General features: G+C 46.3%; 2 protein-coding genes across 2 annotated transcripts in view; one reads left to right on the top strand and one right to left on the bottom strand.

Moving 5' to 3' along the window:
• Positions 1–4,000: 4,000 nt before the first annotated feature.
• BAD (BCL2 associated agonist of cell death) lies at positions 4,001–17,031 on the bottom strand. Its single transcript, XM_030218334.1, has 4 exons — positions 16,972–17,031; positions 13,067–13,247; positions 12,596–12,768; positions 4,001–4,854 (listed from the first exon to the last, which is right to left on the bottom strand). The coding sequence occupies exons 2-4, from the start codon at positions 13,209–13,211 to the stop codon at positions 4,720–4,722; spliced, it is 453 nt and encodes a 150-aa protein (XP_030074194.1). The 5' UTR covers positions 13,212–13,247; positions 16,972–17,031; the 3' UTR covers positions 4,001–4,719.
• The window catches only part of GPR137 (G protein-coupled receptor 137), a 30,023-nt gene continuing 23,588 nt past the window's right edge, over positions 14,532–20,966 (top strand). Inside the window, exons 1-2 of the mRNA XM_030218333.1 lie at positions 14,532–14,878; positions 14,914–17,248. Coding sequence (XP_030074193.1) covers positions 16,853–17,248 — 396 coding nt within the window. The 5' untranslated portion in view covers positions 14,532–14,878; positions 14,914–16,852. The remainder of the gene's footprint in view (positions 14,879–14,913; positions 17,249–20,966) is intronic.

Raw genomic sequence — 20,966 nt, 5'->3', positions numbered from 1 at the left:
CTACTGCCCTTTGAGAATGTAGGCAAAGGCAACTGCCTCCTTAATCCATCAGGCAGTCGTAGCCTTAGCAGCTGCCTCCCATGGTGATGATCCCCCCCCTCCCCCCCCCCCCCCCCCAATCAGGACAAAGAACCTGTCTAACCTATAAAACTCATCATGCGTTCTCTTCAAATTAGACGAAGTGCCTTCTGAATGTCCAGGCAATTTAAACACCGCTGTTTTGGTACTCCTCCCTCCAAAACAGGCAACACCATTGCCTGATTTACATAGAAAATGGAGACCACATTGTGGAGGAAGGAAAGCATCAGCCACAAGACCACTTTCTTCTTAAAAAAAAAAATCAGTAAAGGCTCCCTACACAAAAGTGCCTCCAAAACTAAATTGAGATTCCAAGGAGGGAGGAACAGAAGGCTGAACCGGAGGACAAAGAAGATGCGCTCCCCGGACGCACATCTAGACAGGATGCCAGTGGCTTCCCTTTTACTAGGATCCGCCACATGCACCTTCTGGAAAGCCAAGGCCAGGCCCTTTACCAGACTGTCCTACCAGAACTCAAGCAACTGTGGCACAGAAGTGGGGAAATCTGATTCTCTGACCCCCCCCCCCCCCCCCTTGAAAATACACCACACGCAAGGTAGCGACCCTTCTGCATTCTTGGAAGAGATCACCCTGCAAGAGAAGCCTCGCTTTCCCAAACACACCCTTTTCAAAAGCCATGCAGTAAGACAGAACGGAGATAGGGCAGGCATGTCCACCGGCCCTGTCATATCTACAGAGGACAAAAACTCCCAGGGCCTTACTGCTAAAATGACAGAGTATACAAAAACTGGGAACCTGGAGAGCACGATTCACCCCTTTTAAATCCAGAATGGGCTAGAAAGACCCTACTTTCTTGGGTACCACAATGTAAATTGAATACCAACCTGTGCCCCTTTCCTCAAGTGGCAGCAGAATCTGTCCAGAGTCTCCATGACTGCTCTTGCTTTCTACCTGGCTTGACAGGGAGACTCTAGAAAGAGATCCAGCAGCGAACAGGAGAACTCCAAGGTGTAACAATCTTGAACTACCTCAAGGACCCATTGATCCACTGTAACCTAGGTCCACTTTTGGTAAAACACTCAATCTCATGCTTGTTGGGACCAGAGGCTGGACTGATACCTTTATTGGGAGCAATGACTGGGCTGCTGAGCAACAAAACCTGAATCTTGATCCCCACGAAAGGACTGTGTTCTCTGAAAAAACTATTACTCAAAGCTGTGCTGCCTCTACCAGGAATCCCTGAAGTCGCCTCTAGCCAAGAAACCTCACCCTGACACCTTGAGCTTATCCTCAGGCAACTTGAGCACATTCGTCTCTCCTAAGCTCTTAACCAATTTAATCAAGCTCCTCCCTGCATAATAGGGAGCCCCTGCCAAGCTTCAATTTAGAGGCTGAATCCGCCGATCAACCCATGCAACCACAAGGACTGCTTAGCAGCGACACTGAATGCCATCAACTTGGAGGAAGCCTGAAGATCATCAAACAGACCATCGCAAAGAAAGGAGGAACCCATTTCAAGCTTGGCCACCTCCTGTTCCACCAAAGCAATCAAGCACTAGCGGAAATACGCCTGTGCTATTAGATCTCTGCATATAGCAGCCTGCATCACCAGGGCCACCACATGAAAATTCTGCTTCAAGAGTGCTTCCATCCTACGATCCTGCGGGTCTCTCACGGTCATACCACCATTCACTGGAACTGTATTCTTCTTGGTAACTGTCACCAGAGGCCTGAGAGACTTCCTGTCATGGTCTGGGATAGGATACAGATGCACCATTGACCAAGTCACCCTGAAAGGGGTATCTGCTGAATTCCATTTGGCCTGGATAAAATCCCTGATGAATAGGAAAAGACCAGGAGGACTTCCTAATGCCCTTCATCAACGGGTCCACCTGAAGCGGTGCTGCTTTAGGGTCCTGCTCCAAACTTTAACACCAAAGAAACCTGGCTGATAAGCTGTTGCAATTTATCCGTATGAAAGCACTGGACTACTGAAGTATCAATTCCAGGGGCAAGTCTTCCATCAGCTCCCCAGCATCAACTTGTTCCTTATCAGACCATCCCTGAATTTCCTCAGATACAGGAGAAATCTCTTCCATCACCTCCTTCTCCTCCCAGACCCTTTTTGGGTGTCTGGGAGGAGGAGACCTTCCATGTGGCTAAGCACATTCAAAAGGCTTTGTACATGGCCAACACAAAATCGGGGGAAAATAAATTTTAGAAGGTCCTGGAGAGCCTGACTCTGCCTGACCCAAATTGGGAGACATCAGATCCAGGCACAGGGGCTACTCACTGCCTGACTGTAGAGCAAAATGGCAGTGGTTCCTGCCAAAGATGGGGCCGCTGCGGCATTAGACTTACCAGGCCCACCATTTTCTCTGGAGTCCTCACGGGTTTCCTCCTACTTGGCCTGACCCCGGTTGACTGCTACCACAGAATCAGAGCTCCTGTGGCATGCACTAGAGAATGACATGGGGACAGAGCCCACGAGGATGGGGACAAACATTGTCCCCGTGTTTTCGACTTTGAAGCCTGTTAATGAAATAGACTTATGTTTGAGTGATGCAAACGATATTTAGATTTTTTTGGAAAAACAAGCAAACATGCTGGCCACAACTAGCAAAATTTGCACGGGGGATCCGGCACATCTTCTAAGAAGACATCTATTGCAGGAAGGACTGTGGAATATAGGAGAGCTAGACTGAATCCCGAGATTGTTGATGACTTCTTATTCATCCACAGATTAAAAAATCTAAGTGTTTCATAGGGCATATTTCTCCCGTCTAGGGAATACAGAACGGGTTGTATTTTGTACCCCTGGACATTTTAACAGGGTGGATTAGGATTCCTTGGGGTAGTAGAAATCGGATATTGTTGGGGTTGGAAGGGTAGAGGGTGGTGGTGAGGAGGATTATTATAGCTGTTATTGTTTTCTATTTGTAATTTATGCACAATAGTTGCAAAGCATATTGTTCCTTTTTATACTTTAATAAAAAGATTTAAATATAAAATCATAATTGTTCAAGGCTTCTGCAGATGAGGACAGAGCCCATGGTGATGGGGTGGGGGCAACCTTTGTCCCCATGTCATTCTCTAGCGTACACAATATTTGAGCTGCCAGCCTCATGAACCTCCTAGCTGAACTGTGCAGTCCTTCAGCCTGAGTTCATTCGCCGAGCATATGCTGCTTACTCAGGAATTGGCCCCCACCAGGGCCCATCCACCTGTCAGCAAGAGCCAGCTCCCTGTCACACACACAGCCCTGGAGCAAACAGCCGCAACCCGAAGCTGGTCACTGTGTGGGAAAGGCAGGTACACTTCAATTTGCCTAGTGAGCTTTTCTTCTGTTTGTGTGTAAAGCTTTAAATAGCAGACCCCATGGCTCTCTAAGCCGACTGTCTGCACTGAAGCAGAAAAGTAAAGATCCTCAATGGTGATGGGGGAGGGGGTGTGGCCCCAGCCCAGAAGAAGCCCCCGCAGACCACAGCCCCAATCCAGCTGACAGACCAACACAGGCAGAACTCAGGCTCCTGTTCTCTTTTTTTTGTGTCAATCTACTACCCCAAACACAAAATTAAGAACCGTCAAAACTCTAATCTCAGACCAGGACTGTAGATCTTACCATGTCCACCATCTGCTAGAGACTGAGAACTACTGACTCTCAGGGGACTGCACAGCATAGTTATAGGTACTCTAAGTCTGTGAATCTGGGTCTCCATGCCACCTGCTGGCTGGAGTACATAACCCATTTTTGCCGGTTTGGAGGGATGCTATGGAAAATTGGAAGCCCTTGCACTAGTTCAAAGACCAGCGAGACACTCTTCTAGTTGCTGCGTCACTGACCCTGGTGATGGCCATGAGTAGAATCGTATGGACCTAACCAATCTGATTCACAGAAAGTTTAAGCAGAAGCCAGATATGAAATGACAGTGATAAGCAATGTAGGTAGGGCTCAGTAATGCACTATATAAAAGCCTTTATTAAACTACCAGGAAGCATTGTGTACAATCTTTTACTTAGATTGTACCTGCTGAAGCCATATTCTGAGACTAGAAATCACTAATGCAGACACTAGCCACATCCTAGAAGAGCAATGGCACAGCGGATGAGATACCAGTGCAAAGGCAGTCTGATTCACCACGCCCACAGAATGGCCCTGGCAGGTATGCATTCTAAGAAACTTTGTTCTTGACCAGATGAGGCATGTGATGCAAGTCTGATCTCATTAGAGAATGGCCAAGATAGCAATGATCATGAATTTTGAAGTAAAATCATAAAATGGATTGGGGTGGGTGGTGACAATAGCACCCACTGACAAGTAACATAGGGTGAGGCCTGCAAGGGGAAAGGCATTTAAAAGAAAATTAAAATAGGAGGGAACCTGTCCTCACCTTTGGTGCAATTCTCTGCTGTAGCAGAGAAGCAAGAAAGCTCTAATGTTTACTGTGAATATGTGTTTCTTCTCTCAAGGCACTGACCACAAAATACGTATTTTTACCCACTTCTCAAAAACAGTTCTGAAAATGTCCTTCTCTTCCCCCCCACCTTTGTCTCCCATTATGGATGCAAGCCATAGGCCATCTGGATGCCGTGTTCACAGGGAAATGGCACACTAGCCAGGATCTGCTTCCAAAGCCTCTACTATTCTTCCCCCACTTAGCACAGCACTGGAGGCTTCGCTCAGAATTTCTTGCTGGGTGCCGATGGTTCCTCTTTGCATCTAGACTGAGGCCAGATGTTCCGGAAAATATCTTTCCACCCATTGCCCTTCCCCAGCTTTCCAGTAGCGCCTGCACTCTTTGGACGAGGGAGACCCTGGTGGGCAGAAAGAAACACACAAAAAAAGTATAACAATCACCTTAGCAGATGGCTGACAAAATATGGAGAGTAATTAAAGTCAGGGTAGCACCTTTCACATAATTTCAGTTGCACAGTACAGAGAGAGAACACCTCTCCCCCCCCCCCCTCCCCCAGAGATACCTAAAGGCAGCTTATTTTGGAAGGCTTATTTACGTTCAAGACATACACAAACCGTCACTTAAACGTTTATCTTGCATAAAATGTCTATGCTCCCATTTTACAAAGCTGAAATATGCATTTCAAAAAGCCAAGTGTGTGCTAATTGCAAGGGGGCATGCCTAGAAAATACACATTATCCATTTCAGAACAAAAAGGAATAAAAGTCAATCTCTTAACACCTGCTACCAAGAACATTTAGGTTTTCACAATCTGGTTTGATTGAACAGTACTGCACTGGAGGGATTAGGGAAAGAGAATAGGACTTGATACACTGCCTTTCTGTGTTTTTTTTTTTTTGCAACTACATTCAAAGCGGTTTACATAGTATATACAGGTACTTATTTGTACCTGGGGCAATGAAGGGTTAAGTAACTTACCCAGTCACAAGGAGCTGCAGTGGGAAACAAACCCAGTTCCCCAGGATCGAAGTCCGCTGCACTATCCACTAGGCTACTTTTCTGCTCAGTGTGTGGCGGCGGGCAAAAAAAAGCAAACAGGATGCTAGGAAATATTAGGGAAGTTGCCCCCTTGAGTGCTGACCCCTAAGATGGACCCTGGCATCAGGTAACTATGATTCGGATTATTCTTTCCAATGTGCATCACTTTGCATTTGTCCATATTAAATTTCATCTGCCATTTGGATGCCCAGTCTTCCAATTTTCTAAGGTCTTCCTGCAATATTTCACAGTCTGCATGTGTTTTAAACAACCTTGAATAGTTTTGTATCATCTGCAAATTTAGTCCTCACTCATCGTTCTGATTACCATATCATTTATAAATCTGCTAAATAGCACTGGTCCCAATACAGATCCCTGCGCCACTCCACTGTTCACCCTCCTCCATTGAGAAAAGTGACCATTTTAAACCTACCCTCTGTTTTCTGTCCAATAACCAATACCTAATCCACACCAGAACCTTGCCTCCTATCCCATGACTCTTGGAGTCTCTTATGATGAAGTTTATCAAAAGCTTTCTGGAAATCTAGATACACTACATCAACTGGCTCACCTTTATCTATATGTTTATTCATGCCTTCAAAGAAATGAAGCAAACTGATGAGGCAAGACTTCCCTTGGCTGAACCCATGCTAACTTTGTCCCATTAACCCGTGTTTGTCTATGTGTTCTGTAATTTTATTCTTTATAATAGTGTCCACTATTTTGCCCTGCACTGATGTCAGGTTTACTGGTCTGTAATTTCCCGGATCACCCCTAGAACAGTTTTTAAAAATCAGCATCAAATTGGCCACCCAACGACAGGTATTACTAACAGCTGATCAGCAATTTTTCCCTCCCGTGGGAGGTGGTGGAAATGAAAACGGTAACGGAATTCAAACATGCGTGGGATAAGCATAAAGGAATCCTTTGCCGAAGGAATGGATCCTCAGGAGCTTAGTCAAGATCGGGAGGCGGGGCTGGTGGTTGGGAGGCGGGGATAGGGCTGGGCAAACTTATACGGTCTGTACCAGAGCCGGTGGTGGGAAGCGGGACTGGTGGTTGGGAGGCGGGGATAGTGCTGGACAGACGTATACGGTCTGTGCCTGTGCCAGAGCCGGTGGTTGGGAGGTGGGGATAGTGCGGGGCAGACTTACACAGTCTGTGCCCTGAAGAGCACAGGTACAAATCAAAGTAGGGTATACACAAAAAGCAGCAAATATGAGTTATCTTGTTGGGCAGACTGGATAGACCGTGCAGGTCTTTTTCTGCCGTCATCTACTATGTTACTATGTAATTTCATTCACTCTTTGAGTACCCTTGCATGTATGCCATCCAATCCAGGTGATTTACTACTCTTTCATTTGTCAATTTGGCTCCGTACATCTTTCAGGTTCACTGAGATTTCTTTCAGTTCCTCTGCCTCACTCTTGAAAAACATTTCCGATACAGGCAGATCTCTTATACTTTCTTCCGTAAAGACAGAAGCAAAGAATTCATTCAGTTTCTCCGCTATAGCCTTGTCCTCCCTGAGCGCCCCTTTTGCTCCTTCGTGATCTAACTGTCCCACGGATTCCCTTGCAGGCTTTCTGCTTCTGATGTATCTGAAAAATTTGTTACTGTGAATTTTAGCCTCTGCGGCAAGTTTCTCTTCATATTCTCTTTTAGCCTTCTTTATTAATGCTTTGCATCTGACTTACCAGTGCTTATGTTGTTTCTCATTTTATTTATTTATTATGAACATTTATATCCCACATAATCCCACCGAGGCAGGCTCTATGTGGCTTACAACGTTGAAGGAAGAGTACAATACAATAAGTCATATGCAAGATGGAGTACAGAGTAGAGGGGGTCAACAGGGGGAGGACTGAGGGAATGCAGGGGATCAAGCAGGAGTGGAGTAAGAACGATTACACAGGTAAGTCTTTAGAGATTTCTTGAATAGGCTGTGTTCGGCTGTCTCTTTTAACGGTGATGGTAGAGCGTTCCAGAAACGGGGGCAGGTGTAGTTGAACAACGAGGCAAAGAGCAGCTTATATCTCAAGTTCCTGCAGTTAGGAAAGTGGAGAGTCAAATAGGTACATAAGTACATAAGTAATGCCATACTGGGAAAAGACCAAGGGTCCATCGAGCCCAGCATCCTGTCCACGACAGCGGCCAATCCAGGCCAAGGGCACCTGGCAAGCTTCCCAAACGTACAAACATTCTATACATGTTATTCCTGGAATTGTGGATTTTTCCCAAGTCTATTTAGTAGCGGTTTATGGACTTGTCCTTTAGGTGCGGGAGGACTTCCACGGAATTCCTGGGTGGGAGGTCGATAAGGCTAAACATATAGGTTGGGGCCTCCCCGTAGACAATCTTGTGAACGAGAACACAGACTTTGAATTCAATTCTTTCTTTGATCGGGAGCCAGTGGAGCTTCACTGCCTCAAACCGCGATTTGCCAAATAGCAGTCGCGCCGCTGTATTCTGTGCAGTCTGAAGTTTCTTAAGGACGTGCTCCTTGCAACCAGAATAAATTCCATTGCAATAGTCAAAGTGGCTTAAGACGAGTGAGTGGATTAGCGTCCTGAGCAGGTCAAAAGGAAGATACTGCTTAATATGCTTAAGGGACCTCATGGAAAGGAACATGTGCTTTGTGACGGACAAGTCATTTTCTTCATTTGGATCCTTTTTCCATTCTTTGAAGGACAATCTTTTGGTTGTAATAGCCTCTTTTACTTCACCTTTTAACCATGCTGGTTGTCGTTTTCTCTTTTTTTCCACCTTTGCAAATACGTAGAATGCATCTGGACTGGGCTTCCAAGATGGTATTTTTGAATAATGTCCACACCTGATTTAGTGTCCTAATCTTAGCAGCCAATCCTTTTAGTTTCTTTTTAACCATTTTCATCATTTTATTATAGTTGCCCTTTCAAAAATTAAATGCGGCTACAGTAGATTTTCTTTGCGGGTTCATCCCAGATAGTAGCTCAAACTTGATCATGTTATGATCACTGTTTCCCAGGGGTCCCAACACTGCCACCTCTCACACTACGCCCTGCATGCCACCAAGGACCAGATCCAAAATGGCTTCCCCTCATCAGTTCCTGGACCAGTTGCTCCAAGAAGCAATCGTTTATTACATTTAGAAATTTTATCTCCCTGATGTTACATTTATCCAGTCAATACTGGGGTAATTGAAATTACCCATTATTATAGCATTGCCCAATTTGCCAGCTTTCCTAATATCTGTAAACATTTCTTCACCCGTCTGTTTGTTCTGTCCCGGCAGATGGTAGTACAGCCCTACAAGAATACTTCTTCTCGTCACACATGGAATTTCTATCCATGATTCCACACTATTTCATGTGGAATGTTTATTTTGACTCCATTCACTCTAACATATAGCGCAACCAACCCCCCCCCACCCCAATTTGATCCTCTCTATCGTTGCAATACAGTTTGTACCCTAACAGTGTCCCATTGATTGTCCTCTTTCCACCAAGTCTCTGAGATGCCTATTTATATCTACCTCATCATTTAGTGCTATACACTCTCCCATCTTATTTTTTAGGCTTTTAGCATTTGTATACTAGCACTTCAAATTTGTGTTTTTTCCTTTGATCTACAAGCTGCTTAGAAGTTGAAGGGGATAATCTGCATCCTTTATCCTGCTCTTTCATTAAGCACACCTGGCTTACTTTCAGCATTGTTGAAACCTCTCTATTGGGATTCCCTAGATGTCCTGTTTCAATTGTATCCTTCAAGGATACTCCACACCGAACCATGCACACCTGGGTGACTGTCGGCTTCCCCCCCCCCCCCCCCCATTCTAGTTTAAAAGCTGCTTGATCTCCTTTTTAAAGGTTAGTGCAAGCAGCTTGGTTCCAACCCGGTTAAGGTGGAGCCCATCCTTTCAGAATAGTCTCCCCCTTTCCCAGAACGTCACCCAGGTCCTAACAAATCTAAATCCCTCATCCCTGCACCATTGTCTCAACCATGCATTGAGACTTTGGAGCTCTGCCTGCCTTTTGGGTCCTGCGCATGGAACAGGGAGCATCTCTGAAAATGCTACCCTGGAGGATCTGGGCCAGCTTTCTACTTAAGAGCCTAAATTTGGCTTCCAGAACCTCCCTCCCACATTTTCCTACGTCATTGGTACCCACATGGACCAAGATAGCCGGCTCTTCCCCAGCACTAAGATCCTGTCTAGGTGATGCATGAGGTTCGCCACCTTCGCACCAGGCAGGCAAGTAACCAGGCGATCCTCATGTCCACTAGCCACCCAGCTATCTACATGCTTAATGATCAAATCACCAACTACAACAGCTGGCCTAACCCTTCCCGCCTGGGCAGAAGTTCCCGGAGACATATCCTCGGTGTGAGAGGATCCTGCATTCCCTGGTGGGCAGGTCCTGGCTACAGGTATACTTCCTACTTCACCAGCGTGATGCTCTTCTTCTAGGAGATGTCCTTCCTCCAAGGCAGCACAGGGGCTGCTAGACTGGAGGTTGGACTTCTCTACAACATCCCCGTAGGTGTCGTCTCTCTATCTCCCTCAGCTCCTCCAAGTCTGCTACTCTAGCTACATTCGTACGACTTGGGCATGGCATGAGGCCTGCTACTGCAGCAGAGGTCTTCCTGTAGGGCAGGGCAAATATCCAACACACTGTGGTCATGGTTTCAGGACAATGCCTCATGTCCCAAACCTACAACATCCAGCCCAGCTGTGCTAGCAATACACAGAAGGCCTGAAAAAGAAGCCCAGTGTCAGAGGTCAGGATAAGGAAGCCAGCTGCCACTGGACAGAATTAGGAGGACACATGCTGATTCTGGCAAGGCCAGGCTCTGCAGTGGAAGAGGGAACACCTGCAGTGGAAGAGGGAACACCTTCCCAACCCTTTGCTCCTCTAAGACCCTCCACTACCACCCCCCCAAAGTCAGATTTAAGATTTTGGTACCTTTAAGCAAGACCAGACAGTAGATCCAAGAAAGTGGTAGTGTTTGAGGTGTGTGTGTTGGGGGGGGGGGGGGGGGGGGAATTCAGAGATCCCAAAGTTTGGAGAACCAGACCAAAAAATAAAATGCCAAATACCTCTTGGAAACAACACATACGTATGATTCTAGAGTAAGTTGGAGCATGCTCTGCTTTGGCCTGGGTATTTGACACCTTCAAAATCTTGCACCCTAGGCAGTTGCTTATACCTACATCTGGGCTTGCTGGCCCCCTACCCCAGTCATGGTCAAAAGATTTTTTCACTACTGTTTAGGAATGTTGACATTTGCTTTTATTTTAACCTATTTTGTGATCTTCTGAAAAAAAATAAGATTGATGGCAGGTTGATGGCTTAATGGCAGCTCAATGTGCTGCCATGCATGAGATCTGCCGCCTGCCCTGCTACTTGAACTTGACTGAGGGGAGCCCCAAACACTGATGAACAGACACTTAGTGGCCAGACCCATGCAACCATGCCAGCTTCCTTGGAGAAAATCAGTAACAGGCAATGTCCAAAAATACTCACATATCATTCGTACAGCTTGTCAGAAATCAAAAGGTGTCATAATATGCTTTATGGCGGTCAAACATCAAGTGTATTATATGTTATACCTCTGACTCAAATCATAACACCAACATTAATTTACAAGCAAAACTTCATTACCATACAGTCCTTTCATTTTAAGTTATCACACTTGGCTTTCAGATACAAAAGGGGACAACATTTTCCCTTTAGAAATCACAGTAACCATCTCCTGATGAGAACCCACTGACTTATAGACATACAACAGAGAGCTCAATTTAAAAAAAATGTTGGGATAGTTATCATCCTTTTCTAAAGGATGGATTTTCAAGTTACTTCATTGATCTCTATTGGTACTGAACTATTTGGGTTTATTTTGCTAAGTATATAGATAGTTATGAAGTAGTTTGTTTCTGCATTAAGATGTGTTTGGCCCCTGATTCTGCACATATGTATGTAAAGGCTGTTGTGCATTTTTCAGTAGGCTGTGCTGCCAACTGTATAAATTATTTGCAGTTGTTCAGCCTATGCTGGTACATTTTCCAGCATTCTGTATGGGTTTGGTATGGTTTGGAGGTATTAAGATTAAAAAAATAAATAAATAAAATTATATACCTCTAAAGACGATAAAAGTAAAATACCTGTAGATTGTTATGGTGTCAAGTGGTTGGGCTGCTCAACCAGCATAACACCACCAATCATATTAATGAGATATTGGGGTAGTTCTCAAACCTTTCCTGGGAGAGGCACCAGCCAGGCAGGTTTTGCCACAAATATGAATGGGAGATTTGTACAAACTGTAGATTTGAGAACCACTGTAATATAAGATCAGTTTAATTGATATGCATTTACAATGATCTTAACTATGAATTGTAAACCATTTAAATAAACAGAAGTACAGTTTGTTGGAATGCCTTTTTTTTAAAGGATTGTTAAAAATATTAAATTCATGGTTTTTTTTTTTTTTACTAATTTAAGATTAATGCTGATTAATTTGGCACAAACACCCAGTAGTTTTAATAAGATACCTCCTATTGGTCTCTTATGTCACATTTCATTTCCAGTGTACAGATTCTGTAGTTTTCACTTCCAGCAGTTAAATTATCCAATATGTTTGTTAGGATTATTATCCCTAAGACATTCCAAAGCAGTGTCATTTTTTGAGTTAATGTCAAGGGATTTCTAACTGCTGCCATCTGAAGGAAGCATTTTGTTCCTTAATAATTTGAAGGTGTGAATTCTAAACAAAAAGACGGTTGCTTATAAATAATTTTGGTGTTAGACATGAATGACTGTAGACATTTTTAGACACCATGTTTTGCCGATTGCCTTCAGTTTTGTGGTTGTGTTTTCGTAAGCTTCCTTCTGCGTAAAGGCAGGCAGGCAAGAACCTATGTCATATGGAAAGGGTTTAAAAATCGTGCCGGAGAGGGAGCCCTGGGTAGTTGCAAATGAAGGATTATGGCAGCACAGACCAAAGCTAATTCTGATTGAGATAGAAGCCCAAAGGTGGAAAAGGAATAAACTACCAGAGCAAAAAGGATTCAAAAGTCATGAAGAGCTCGTATCTGAGGATAGTGTTAAGAATATGTTTTGTACCTGGACGGTCAAATCGAACTCATCACTCATTCGTCGTAGTTCCCGGCCATAGCGCATGGCTGCCCAGAGATTAGGGGGTGCTGACTTGGAACGCCCCCGGAAATACCCCAGCTCATCCTGTGCCTCAGTTTCTGTTGTGGGTGGGTCGGAGCCTATCCTGGCACGAGGCTCCACTAAAGGAAAATGAGGACAATTATTTAGCAAGTGTAGGAGACAGGATTTCCCTCTGTACTAGAAGCTTCATTCCAAATACCTTATATTATTTTTTTTGTAATACCAATATTTTAAGTTTGGTATCAACTACTAAACCTTGCCAAATAAAGGAGTACAAGCAACAACCATCTCAAACAAATGCTGAAACATTCCCTCTCCACCCTTGTAATCCTTGCTCAGGGTGTTGTCCACAGGCTAAACTACAGTATCTATTGAGGCACATTTTTGTTTTGGTTGGAGAAAGCCCATAAATCTCACCTCCAGCTTCTGGAGGCACTGAACATTGTCGCAAGTCGGGTTCTGTCACAACCGATCTGTTCAAGGAGGGTGACTGAGCTGACTGTGAACTGCTACAAAAAACAATGCTCTGCTCCTGCGCGTCAAACTCAGAGATTTGGAACATAGCAGGAAGCCACGGTCCTCAGCTGAGACAAGGAAACTAGCATGAGGAAAGAAAAACAAGAATATAAATAAGGCCATAAACATACCTAAGGGGGTCTTTTACTAAAGATCATTAACACATGTTATCTGCTGCAGGGCCCAGAGGAATAAAATGGGTCCTGTAGCAGATAATAGGAGGTCTTTTGCTAAAGCTTAGCCGCATATGTCAATAGCACACTGGAAACCCTAACCATACTGGGGCAAACCTTTCCACCTACATACAAAAATCATGTCACCTCCCAGCAAATATGCAGAAGGCACATGAGGTTTGGTACAAAGAAAGAGCAAATTACTTTTCTAATCTAATCACACAGTGAAAAACTGCACTTGAAATCCTGCCGTCGCTTGCATTTGGCCAAACCCATAGGCAAATTGCATTTTGGGACTTGTGTTTGCTATCTTTCATGGCCTAGACAAATTGGCAAAAAAAACAAAAGTCAAAAATGTTCATCTGATCTGCATTTTTTTTTTTTTTACATTTGTACCCTGCGCTTTCCCACTCATGGCAGGCTCAATGCGGCTTACATGGGGCAATGGAAGGTTAGGTGACTTGCCCAGAGTCACAAGAAGCTGCCTGTGCCTGAAGTGGGAATCAAACTCAGTTCCTCAGGACCAAAGTCCACCACCCTAACCACTAGGCCTCCACTCCCGGGGAGGAATCGTAATACATTCCAGCAGAGGGCAGAACGTAGCTTTTTTTGTACTCATAACGAAGGTGGGGTAATTACAAAGGATAAGGTTAAATGGAAGCTCAAGAGTGCGGCAGTAGTGTGCCAGTTTCCATTTCACTCTCCCCTTCCAGTCCCCTTGCATTTATCATCAAGCAGTCTTTGAGTAGGAAGCTCCAACCCTGAGACTCGCCTCTTTGATAAAAGGATGGGGGGAATAAAAGGGATACTTTATATCCAAATAAAAACACGTGGAAGAAAGAAATACAAAGTAGAAAAGTGACATAACGAGTAGACAACTGCGAGCGATGCTTGTCTTCCACTCCTCCAACCGGAGAACGTACTTCTTCAGCCAACAGAATTAGCAACACCCCCAGATTTGCTGGGCCTTTCACCTTCTACCCTTCATCTAACAGCTACAGACCTTGTACTGGCCAAGGAGAACCACTTACAGGGCTTAACACTAACTCGGGACCTTCCACTGCTCCTGCAGCCTGCCTGTTCTTTCTTCTGTTTATCACAAATCGGAAGTTCGTCATCCTCTCCAAGGCAACCCTCCAAAGGTAGCCAATCAAACAATGTGACGACACGGAAGACCGGCTGCCGTTCTTCGCTTCCTGCTTCTCGGCGGCGGTGAGCGACCTACTGGAATAGCTGCCGCGACTCACCAAATTGCAACAACGTCTTTATGGCCGTCGCGGCTGTTTAGTGACACTGAAGAATAAGAGAAGCCGCTGAAATTCTAAACCGATATCCACTGGCAACCGGCCCGGGGAGGGGATTTTAAAGGACTACAGATCCCGTCATCCAGCAGTGTACCGCGTGACGTAACGGTCCAGGCTCGCTCCGCTAGAGGCTGTAAGGACGACAACGTCAGTCCCATGCGCCGTCGCTTAACGTGGTTTGAAGGAGTGATGCCCTTAGACTGAGCGAGGAGGTTATTAAATCTCTTTGCCTTAGAGTATCGGTGTATACGCTAAGCCTAGGAGTGGGGAGAAGGCGGATGCGGGGTGTGGTATCCATTGACACATGAACCAGTCCCAGATCCTGGAGGAGAAAGCTAAGCATCACATCACTCCCCAGACCCTGGAGGAAGGAAGAATATTAACTCACTTATCAGCACCCTTATAAGTCCTGTAGGACAGAAGGACATCCAACACCCACCAAGCTCCCCAAAACATTGGTGCAAGGGTTGCGAACCGTATTTGGCAATCAAGCATCACCAAAAACCCAGGAGAAGAGCAATGCTGTGTGATGTTCACCAAAATTTCTCCTAGTCCTAAGGGAAGAAAGGAGTGTCACCAACACCCAGTGGAAATAGAGAAGCACTAATCCTCAGACATGGAGGTTCCCTTAATTCCTAGAAGGAACATCACCAATTAAAAATCCCAGATTTCCTAAATCAATACCCATGGGGTAGGAAGGAGAAATAAGTTATTCATCCAGCACCCCATAAATTCTGTTGGAAGGAGGAGCATTCCCTAATTTATATGAGAAGGAAGAAACGTTACCTGTTGTGAACTTAAGCCACAGGGAATGATGAAAATTTACCCTCTGAAACCTAAGACAACCCTCTAAGCGGTTAAAAAGGTGTGAAGAAACCCGCTCCCCTATTCCAAATTCTCGTGGAAGGCACCTTTATATTCTGGGGAAGAGAGAGAAAGAGGTTACTCAAGTGATGTGATCCTATGGCATTGAGAGAGTGTGTCATCCAGTGAGACTCAGCTAGGTGTGAAGTCATCCTAACCAAATGCTGTCACACTGCTACCTGTCCACCTAGACACTGAACGGTGCCTGGCAGCCAAAGTACAGATAACTACCCCCACCCCCCAGCTGCAGTGTGAGAAAGCCTATTGGAAAACTTATAGGTCCTTTCCCTTGCTATCAAAAGGCCTGGATTTCCATCTACTTTACCAGACTCATCCTTCACTTGTTCCTCAAATATCCAAGGCTTCTTGTCTTTACCAGCTAGCAGAAGCCCAAAGCATTTTCTGTCGCCTTCAGTCCCTAAGTCACCGTCTCCATCTAGCATCACACTCAAGGTTTCCATTCTGCAGTGTTCTGATGCACTTGGCCTTTTCATACCTGCTTGGACATCAGCCACAGTCTGCATATCAATGTTTGTTTTTTGATCTGTGCAAATGAGGCAAGGTCGTGGCTTATTATGAAGTACCAAGGTTGATCTTCTGTTTCTCTGATGTTGATTTTTAAGAGACCTGGTCTGCAGCTGCACACCACATTCCTGTAATGGTGTACCTAGTGCACAGAGATAAGATTACAGTGGTAGGAGTTGACCTGCATGTCGTAATCAGGTCTGTGGAATGATATGCATGATCATCTGCTTCCTCAGATACCAACTGATTAGCAGTGCAGGACCTTGGGCTTTAGCTGGTGTGGGTATCCCCCAGTTCTTTAGGCTGTGTGTTTGGATTTCAACCTTGGAAAGGACTGGCAGAAGCGGCAGAACAATCTATTCCACACCAGGAATATTGGACTTTTGAAACCACAGGTTTGCTCTGTAGCTACGCACTATATAAACTTAAAAAATAAACAGCGTGGCTGAAAACTGGTGCCTTGCAGATGGTTCTAGAAAGCAGTGGATCTGAAAACCCCTGTAGAAAAAAGTCTTTGGCACCTGCTGTTATCTCTTTCTCCAGTCGGGTATGATTCCCGGGTCTCCTCTGCAGGTTTTGCAAAGAAAACAGTATGGCTGAAGTGATCTGAGCAATGACTACAATTAGTTTTCATGTTTTAGAAAAACAGCAACATTTTGCAATGCATAAGCTGAAAAGGTCATACTTCTGAATTTTACACGTGATTTATGGGAGCGGTAAAATGTAAGCTAAGAGATTTTCCACTAAAGAAGGAAGACTTGTGTTTTAGTGCTACAGACAGTATCTGCCTGTCAGATGCGTAGGCAAACTTTTCCTTTCACATGGTCATAGGGAGGCTCTACAGGATGGAAAAAGGATCCTCCTTCAGCAATTTAACGGAAATCATTCCTGCAGAGCATCTGCGTCCTGCCTTTCCCCCTGCAGTCAAGCTGGGACTCACCAGTCTTTACACCACCTTGTATGCTCTGCTTTTTCTCTTTGTTTATGCCCAGCTTTGGATGGTGCTGCTCTACCGGCACAAGACACTGAGCTACCAGACTGTCTTCCTCTCTCTTTGCCTCCTGTGGGCTGCCCTGAGGACCACCCTTTTCTCCTTCTACTTTAAGAACACTGTAAAAGCCAACCGCTTGCACCCATTCTTGTTCTGGCTTCTCTACTGCTGCCCGGTGTGCCTTCAGTTCTTCACGCTCAGTCTGATGACCCTGTACTTTGCACAGGTAACCTACAGGAAGCACCAAAGAACATGGGCTAGCACAATGCCCTGAAAGCCGCAATATTTTTTATTAGCCTGACAAAATATTTTTAGATACTTTTGTCTTGATTTACAACCCTAAGCACAGCATTTCAGGGCAGATGAGAGGAACTCAGGGCAAAGCCAAGGGTACCTATAGGGTGTATTCAGTGCTGGAAGTGGTATTGACCTTACTCTGGATTTTTAAAATCTTAAAATAGAGAAACAAACAATTTATTTTAATTTTAAAATGCTTGAAGTGGTATGCTTAGCATTGTTGTATTGTGTTTGTTGGAGACCTCATAAAAAATAGAACACAGGGTGCTGGACAATCAAAATACATGGTCTGTTATGCTGCCATTTTAAGCCACGTCTATGCAATTTATAATATATGCATTCGGGTGGGCTGAGGTCATTTCTGAAGATTTGGGGGTTCATTCTTGAAACAAAAATGTTGCACAAAGTGTTAGATGGATGTTTTTTTCACAACTCATTTTTAAGACATATTTCTGTGCAATTCATCTAAATCTCAAGAGGGTGTATGGGAGGCATGTTTTGTGCAAGACTAGAGCGGGCTTACAATTTAGATGTTTTTCTGCGATAATGGAACATTGTAAAAACATCCAGGGCAAAAAATAGGATGTTCCATATCATCAAGCTGATCAATCCATAGACTGGTGGGTTGTGTCCATCTACCAGCAGGTGGAGATAGAGAGCAAACTTTTGCCTCCCTATATGTGGTCATGTGCTGCCGGAAACTCCTCAGTATGTTCTCTATCTCAGCAGGTGGTGGTCACACACAGCAGCAGCTCTGGCTAGGCCTCCAAGCCTAATCCTTAGGTTTTGTTGAGGCCTGGGGTTGAGGGCTCTTTTGAGCAAGTGCAAACCTGGTGGTGCCAGGTCCCTCCTTTTCTCCCCCCTCCCGCTGGCTCCGTTTAAAAAAAAAAAAAAAAAAAAAAAAAATTTTTAAACGTCTTTAAAGGCGTTTAATTCGACGTTTCTTTAAACGTTCATTGCAGCTACTCACTGGGACACCAGTTCGTTACAGCTCGGAGCGGCAAGCAGGTAATTTTACCTTTTTATAGCGGGCAGGGGGTTCCCCGATTCTTCTCCTTGTGGCAATGGCGTCGGAGGGCGAGGGCGCAAAGGGTCGCTCCCCGGATCGCTGGAGCGCTTCTAGAGGGGATGCGGGGGTTTTACAACCTGACTCGCCCTTGATGGGTGATAGTTTAGTGACCGATGAATGTCCCGGTCGTTCCTCCGGCGTGGCGGTTTTTTCCCGCCATAAACGCCCATCCCCCGCTCCTCGCCTCCGCCATCTTGGCCGGCCACGCGGCTCGGACGGCTTCTTCGGGGCCGCCCTTGAGGTTGGAGACATTAATGCCATGAACGCCCTTAATTTGGGCGACGGCACAAAAGCGGCTAAAGTTAAGCGCCGTTCTTCCCGCGCGGCTCCTTCACGGAGTTTCGCGCCGGACGCCATTTTGGATGCGCAGCATGTCTCTCCCCCGCTATTGCGAGCGCCGGTTGAGAGTGCGTCTAGGGCTGTTGCCCAGGCTGCGGAAGTGCACAGTCTGGGGGGTTTCTCCCCCGAGTTTGTTTTGCTGCTGCATCAGGCTTTCCTCATGCAAAACGCTGCCCCTGCTCCCTCTTCTGATAAAGAGGTTGAGGTTCCCAGAGGTAAACGCCCTCGGGTTGATTTCCAGGCCTTGGAGGACTTTTGTCTCCTCCGATGTAGATGAGGGCAGCGTGTCTGAGGTCTCCCAACGATCCTTTGCGGATTCCTTGGAGGAGATAGATCCCCGCTCGGCTGGAGCGGATGACCCCTCTGCAGCGCGGCTTTTTAGCCCAGAGGATTTGCCCAACCTGTTGTTACAGGCCATGGACACTTTGAAGATTTCCTCTCCGGAGGACGTCTCTCCCTCAGCCCCTGTTGGCTCTGCCATTATGCTGGGGACGAAGCGCCCGCCTAGAACCTTCCACGTGCATGATGCCATGCACACCTTAATTGCGGCTCAATGGGATGTCCCGGAAACGAGCCTTAAAGTGGCTAGGGCTATGTCCCGCCTCTATCCTTTGGCTGTGAGTGAACGTGAGGCCTATCTGTGGCCTACCGTGGATTCTTTAATCACTGCGGTGACTAAGAAAACGGCGTTGCCGGTGGAAGGTGGCACGGCCCTAAAGGACGCCCAAGACAGAAGATTGGAGGCGGCCTTAAGGTCATCCTTTGAGGCAGCTGCTTTAAGTTTGCAGGCCTCAGTTTGCGGCTCCTATGTGGCCAGGGCGTGCCGGACTATGGTGCAGCGGGCTTCCCCCTCGGATCATTCCTTGAGGGCTGATTGGCCGGCCCTGGAATCGGGCTTAGCCTATTTGGCAGACTTGCTGTATGATGTCTGGAGAGCCTCAGCTAAAGGCATGGCTCAGACAGTCTCTGCGCGGCGGTGGCTTTGGCTGAAACATTGGTCTGCTGACCACGCCTCTAAATCCCGCCTGGCTAGATTGCCTTTTAAAGGCAAGCTGCTCTTTGGGGTCGAGCTGGACAAAATCGTGACCGATCTCGGCACGTCTAAGGGCAAGAAATTACCAGAGGTCAGGGCTCGGGTTAGTACTCGTCCCGATACCTCCAGAGGACGGTTGCAGGAAGCCCATCGGTACCGCCCGGGCAAGTCGGGTTCCTCTGCCCCCTCTTCCTTCAAGAGGAATTTCTCCCCCAAGCAGCATTCCTTTCGCAGAGACCGCCGTCCCGGAGGTGCTCCCTCCGGTCCTCCCCCAGGGTCTCGTACCCAATGACGGGGCCTTGGTCCACGCCCCAGTGCAGATTGGAGGACGGCTATCCTCGTTTCTGGGCGAGTGGACCACTATAACTTCAGACGCGTGGGTGCTGGAAGTCATCAGAGACGGCTACAAGCTAGAGTTCTGCCAACCCTTAAGAGACGGGTTTGTACTCTCTCCCTGCAAGTCTCCGGTCAAGCTGTGGTAGTGCAGCAGACCTTGGACAACCTGATCCGCCGGGGTGCGGTCGTTCCGGTGCCAAAAAATCAGATTGGCAAGGGACGTTACTCCATTTACTTTGTGGTTCCAAAGAAAGGAGGTTCTGTCCGGCCTATCCTCGACCTCAAAGGGGTCAATCGGGCCTGGAAAGTGAGGCACTTTCGCATGGAGACTCTCCGCTCTGTTATAGCGGCAGTGAAGGCAGGAGAGTTCTTGGCTTCCTTGGACATCAAGGAAGCGTACCTGCATATTCCCATCTGGCCTCCTCTCCAACGCTTTCTGCGTTTTACAGTCCTGAGACAACACTTCCAGTTCAGAGCCCTCCCTTTCGGGTTGGCTACTGCTCCGCGGACCTTTTCCAAAGTAATGGGGGTCATAGCGGCCTTCCTGCGAAAGGAAGGAGTACAAGTCCATCCTTATCTGGACGACTGGTTGATCCGAGCCCCCTCTTATGCAGAGTGCGGCAAAGCTATGGACCGGGTAATTGCTCTTTTGAGCTCCCTGGGATGGATCATCAACTGGAAGAAGAGTCAGCTGCGCCCGACTCAGTCCCTGGTGTATCTGGAAGTTCGATTCGACACCCAAGTGGGCAGAGTGTTCCTGCCAGACAATCGGATTGTCAAGCTTCAGGCTCAGGTGGACTAGTTCCTAGTAGCCTCTCCTATTCGGGCTTGGGACTACGTGCAGCTGTTGGGCTCTATGCCGGCCACGAT

The sequence above is a fragment of the Microcaecilia unicolor genome, chromosome 11 (assembly GCF_901765095.1).
Source record: "Microcaecilia unicolor chromosome 11, aMicUni1.1, whole genome shotgun sequence".
Classification (NCBI taxonomy): domain Eukaryota; kingdom Metazoa; phylum Chordata; class Amphibia; order Gymnophiona; family Siphonopidae; genus Microcaecilia; species Microcaecilia unicolor.
The sequence above is the reverse complement of the archived record's forward strand: the minus strand, read 5'-3'. Positions and strand labels throughout refer to the sequence as shown.

Excerpts from the sequence above, each read along its gene's own strand:
- BAD (XM_030218334.1), bottom strand. The coding sequence starts at position 13,211 with ATGTTCCAAATCTCTGAGTTTGACGCGCAGGAGCAGAGCATTGTTTTT. Across the intron at positions 12,769-13,066 it reads AGTGCCTCCAGAAGCTGGAG|TGGAGCCTCGTGCCAGGATA; the intron begins GTGAGATTTATG and ends ATTTTCCTTTAG. Across the intron at positions 4,855-12,595 it reads AGTTCGATTTGACCGTCCAG|GGTCTCCCTCGTCCAAAGAG; the intron begins GTACAAAACATA and ends TCTGCCCACCAG.